Genomic DNA, 3,771 nt, shown 5'->3' with positions numbered 1-3,771 from the left:
GTAACAATCCCACGACAGCCTGACTGGAATGAGATGCTTACCTGAAGTAGCTCCTGGGGCACAACTCCAGCTCAGGCATTTTGGGATATCCACATTTTTGACACAGTATAATGCTGAACAAGACATTGTGCTCTTCCCGTGTTAAAATTATCATGAAATTCTGTTGGATGCTATTGAACAGCTGTTATATTCCAACCCACATGTGTGGAAGCTTTATTTAAAGCTCATTTCTCTCACAGCCTAGTGTTTTCAAAGCACTGAATAAAGGATCAGTAACAATATAAATGCAAGAAATCAAGGGCCAGCTAACAAAGATTACGCAAGAAACAGATTTAAAGCAAAAATATGACCATATTAATTTGTCATCTGACCTCCTACACAACTTATGCCAGAAAAGTTCATATAATACTTGCTCCAAGATTCTTTTTGTGGCATTAGCTCATGGAGACATTGGCGTGCAAGCCAGATTCCTCCAGAGACTTTCTTGATAAGGATTCCTGACTTTTCTGCTTGCCTTTGTAAGGACAGACCCAAAGCGAAGCCCATACTCACCCTTTCACATCGCAGAAGAAAGGCAAACAAAAGTAACTGTTCACAAAAGACAGGAAGAAAAACCAGGGACCCCCTGAATTGCATGGGGGCTAATTATGGAGCCTCAAAAGGAAACCAAGAAACAGTTCCACGTCTTTTCTTTGTTTCCAGCCAGGAGACACATCTTCAACATACCCCACAGAACTTTACTCCTTCTTCAGAACAAATTCTGACAGCCCCAAGAAGTCCACAGAATAATTACAGCCATAATGACCAATAGCCTGTCTTTGTTCTCCTGCTTGGACATCACTGATTCTCAAAATACTAGACCCTTCAGGCACATTTGGCCGGGCTGGCTTCCCTACGTTTGGGCCATCCCATTGTCTCCACACGCTTCCCACTGAATAGCAACCATCAAAATTTGACTGGCTTCCATTGTTCAGTCAGAGAAATACATCATGAAGACCTGACAAACTGCTCTAACAGCAAATTGCTCCACAATTTCCTAGTTGTATATAGGTTCTCAAAGCATGACAGACAGCAGCCTTTAATGTTAACCAGATTTTAAAATTAACTCAACACAATGGGCATCACAATAGAAACTGCTGGATACCTCTCGGAATCCAAGAAATTAGAAGGATTGCTCTTTGGAATAATTAAATTTGCTATTGTGAACACAACTGGAAGCTATATGGGAAGTGTCTCAATAGCTCCAGTAGTGTTCAGCATGGACTTACAGATGACACGCTCAATTTAATTTGAACAAAAAGAGCAGAACTATCCTAGAGCTCGGCAGGGTATAACAAGATCATCATCAAACGAGTCTCTTATCAAAGAGCAGGAAGCCACTGCACCACCATTTAAAGGACTGGATGATATTGGTGTGGAGGGAAGATGCATTCTTAACCAACTCTGAACAGCTTCAACCTATTACTTGACTACAGAGCTGTGCGCCTTTAGCTTGATGCAGATTCAGGTAAGCTTTGCATTTTGGATGTATAAATATCCTTTAAGCCAAGTTTGAGGAAATAAAACCTTTGGAATCCCTTTTCTGCCTCTCTGATGATAAACACTTCAGTCAGGATAAAATAATTGTTCTTCACTTCTGATTTAATCATTATCATGCTGTTTGTTAACTTGGTAGAGACAGATACAGACATGAGTTTATTAGACCCTCTTAAGAGAAAAAATGACCTTGAATTAGGGATACTCCACAGTGTGCAAGCAAACAAAAAGGCTGACTGTTAGAAGTTAAGCTTTAGAGAGCAAAAGCAAGCAGAAGCAATAACACCACAATGAAAGAAGTTGTTGACAAAGAACACTAACGAGTATTTAAATATACACAACATGAACAAAGAAGCTCAACTCAAGATGATTCCTCCCAACCAAGAGCATTTCTGTTCCAGGAGGATGCGTCTCAGGAGAAGGTGGAAAAGTCACAAAGAGGTAAATTAAGAACAGAAATATTCCTCCTCCTCCATTTTTCATTATCAACTAGGTAATGGGTTATGAATGATTCAGGAGAGGGGGAAAGGGAGGAATAAATGATGATGCATACATAGCTCTGGCCAGACTGTTCCCCTCTTGCATACACAAATCAAGATGTAGCATTAGAAGACTGTCCAAAAGTACCTTGTTTATCTTGTGGCAATAGCTGTGAGCTGTTCTCTTGAACTTTACTCCTGGCACTGGCTTCCTGCTCTTCTGACCATTCCACGTTATCCCTGTTGTGAAAAATAAGATGAACTACTCAGCTGAGAACAGCAGGGCAAAGACAGAAACAAGAAAGGTCTAGAGAGCTCTCCAAGCAGCTGGCTGTGGAGCTTTTCCAGGATCTCTAGTTCCAGCTCAGCACCAGTACAACAACCATCAGCACACACAGCTCCCAGTTCTGAGTGAACCATGCTCGTAGCATTACAAAAGATGTAACTGGAAAGGATCCCAAAAAACACCAAATCTGTCCCCTAATCCTTTTCCTTATCTGATGCTCAGCCAAGTTTAGAAGAAATAAATCCTTATTATAAAACCACGAGGGCACTGAGCACCAACAGGCCTTCTTGGAGAGGAACTGCTGTTCTCATGTGGTGAAAATCACTTGTGACCAACAGAAAGCACTCGTGTGCTTTCACTCAAGTGGGTCATCAACACAGGCCACCTGATTTAGCTGTCTTAGAAAACAACATTTTCTTTCTCAAGTTAAAACAAAAAAGGCAGTAGGGTTATTTGGAAGGTAAAGTGTTCTATTAATATTAAATCCAATTATGAGAAAAATATGCAGGAAGCTTTAAAGCATTAAGAAGTATTAATAACTTAAATGTGCATACACAGTTGTGCACTCATTAAAGTGATTCACTTGACCTCTTTTCATTAAAACAAGTGAATGAAAAGCAGAATACAAAGGCCAAGAAGCACAGTCCTGGCCTCAGGAGGAATTAGTCTTTTGATATTAACTCACAAAACAAAGACTTCAATGTCAAGTCTGTGAAAAACTAAATTACTAGGAGTTTCTGTAGGAATATAACGTTGAGGACATGCTTTTGTAACACACTTTTGGTATAGTATAGTCCCAAAATGAACTGACAAGCTGATACATGCACATATTACTTTATTACAAATGAAACATACCCAATTCTTAAAAGGGTATAGCAGCCAGAAACTAAAAGTGGGACATATTTACTTCAAAAATGTAAAACACCTTCAGTTCCCAGCAAATTCCAGAATTTGGATGTTTAATTTATCTTAAATGAACAGCTTTCTCTAACCAATGACCTCCTGTTCCAAGATAACACCTACCACGATCTCACAGCAACAGCATCGTGTGGCAGCAGATGGGTGAAATGATCTGTGTTCAGTTTATATATCAGTCACTAACGTGTGCAGATGAGAAGAGGAACAGATTTCTGAGAGGGGATAATTTAATTTTATAGATGGAAAAGAGGTATTGATTTCTAAGAGTGCATAATTTAATTTTATTAACTACAGCAATGAAATGATTGCTACAAAGCAAAACAACACGTTCTCCTGAAACATCAAGGGAGCCTGAGGTATCCCGAATATTTTGGGAGGAGCTGAGGGAAGGTTCAGAACCCCCGGGAGCTCAGCACCCTCCCGCACCTCCCAGCCCTCACGGCACCACCCCAGCCCGGGGGTACCGGGCCCCTCCTCGCTGCCTGGCTGCTAGCCCCACACCCTCTGCTCCCCCGGGTCTGCTCCGCACCCCGGTGAGCGCTTCAGAGGCCA

General features: G+C 41.2%; 1 protein-coding gene across 1 annotated transcript in view; it reads right to left on the bottom strand.

Moving 5' to 3' along the window:
- Positions 1-2,255, bottom strand: part of LOC104528718 (methyltransferase-like protein 2) — a gene marked incomplete at its 5' end in the record, with an annotated part of 11,215 nt that extends 8,960 nt beyond the window's left edge. The window contains one exon of the mRNA XM_010172805.1: positions 2,164-2,255. Within this exon, the coding sequence (XP_010171107.1) occupies positions 2,164-2,255 (92 nt within the window). The remainder of the gene's footprint in view (positions 1-2,163) is intronic.
- Positions 2,256-3,771: the final 1,516 nt, after the last annotated feature.

The sequence above is a fragment of the Antrostomus carolinensis genome, unplaced genomic scaffold (assembly GCF_000700745.2).
Source record: "Antrostomus carolinensis isolate BGI_N321 unplaced genomic scaffold, ASM70074v2 scaffold30887, whole genome shotgun sequence".
In the NCBI taxonomy this organism is placed as follows: domain Eukaryota; kingdom Metazoa; phylum Chordata; class Aves; order Caprimulgiformes; family Caprimulgidae; genus Antrostomus; species Antrostomus carolinensis.
The sequence above is the reverse complement of the archived record's forward strand: the minus strand, read 5'-3'. Positions and strand labels throughout refer to the sequence as shown.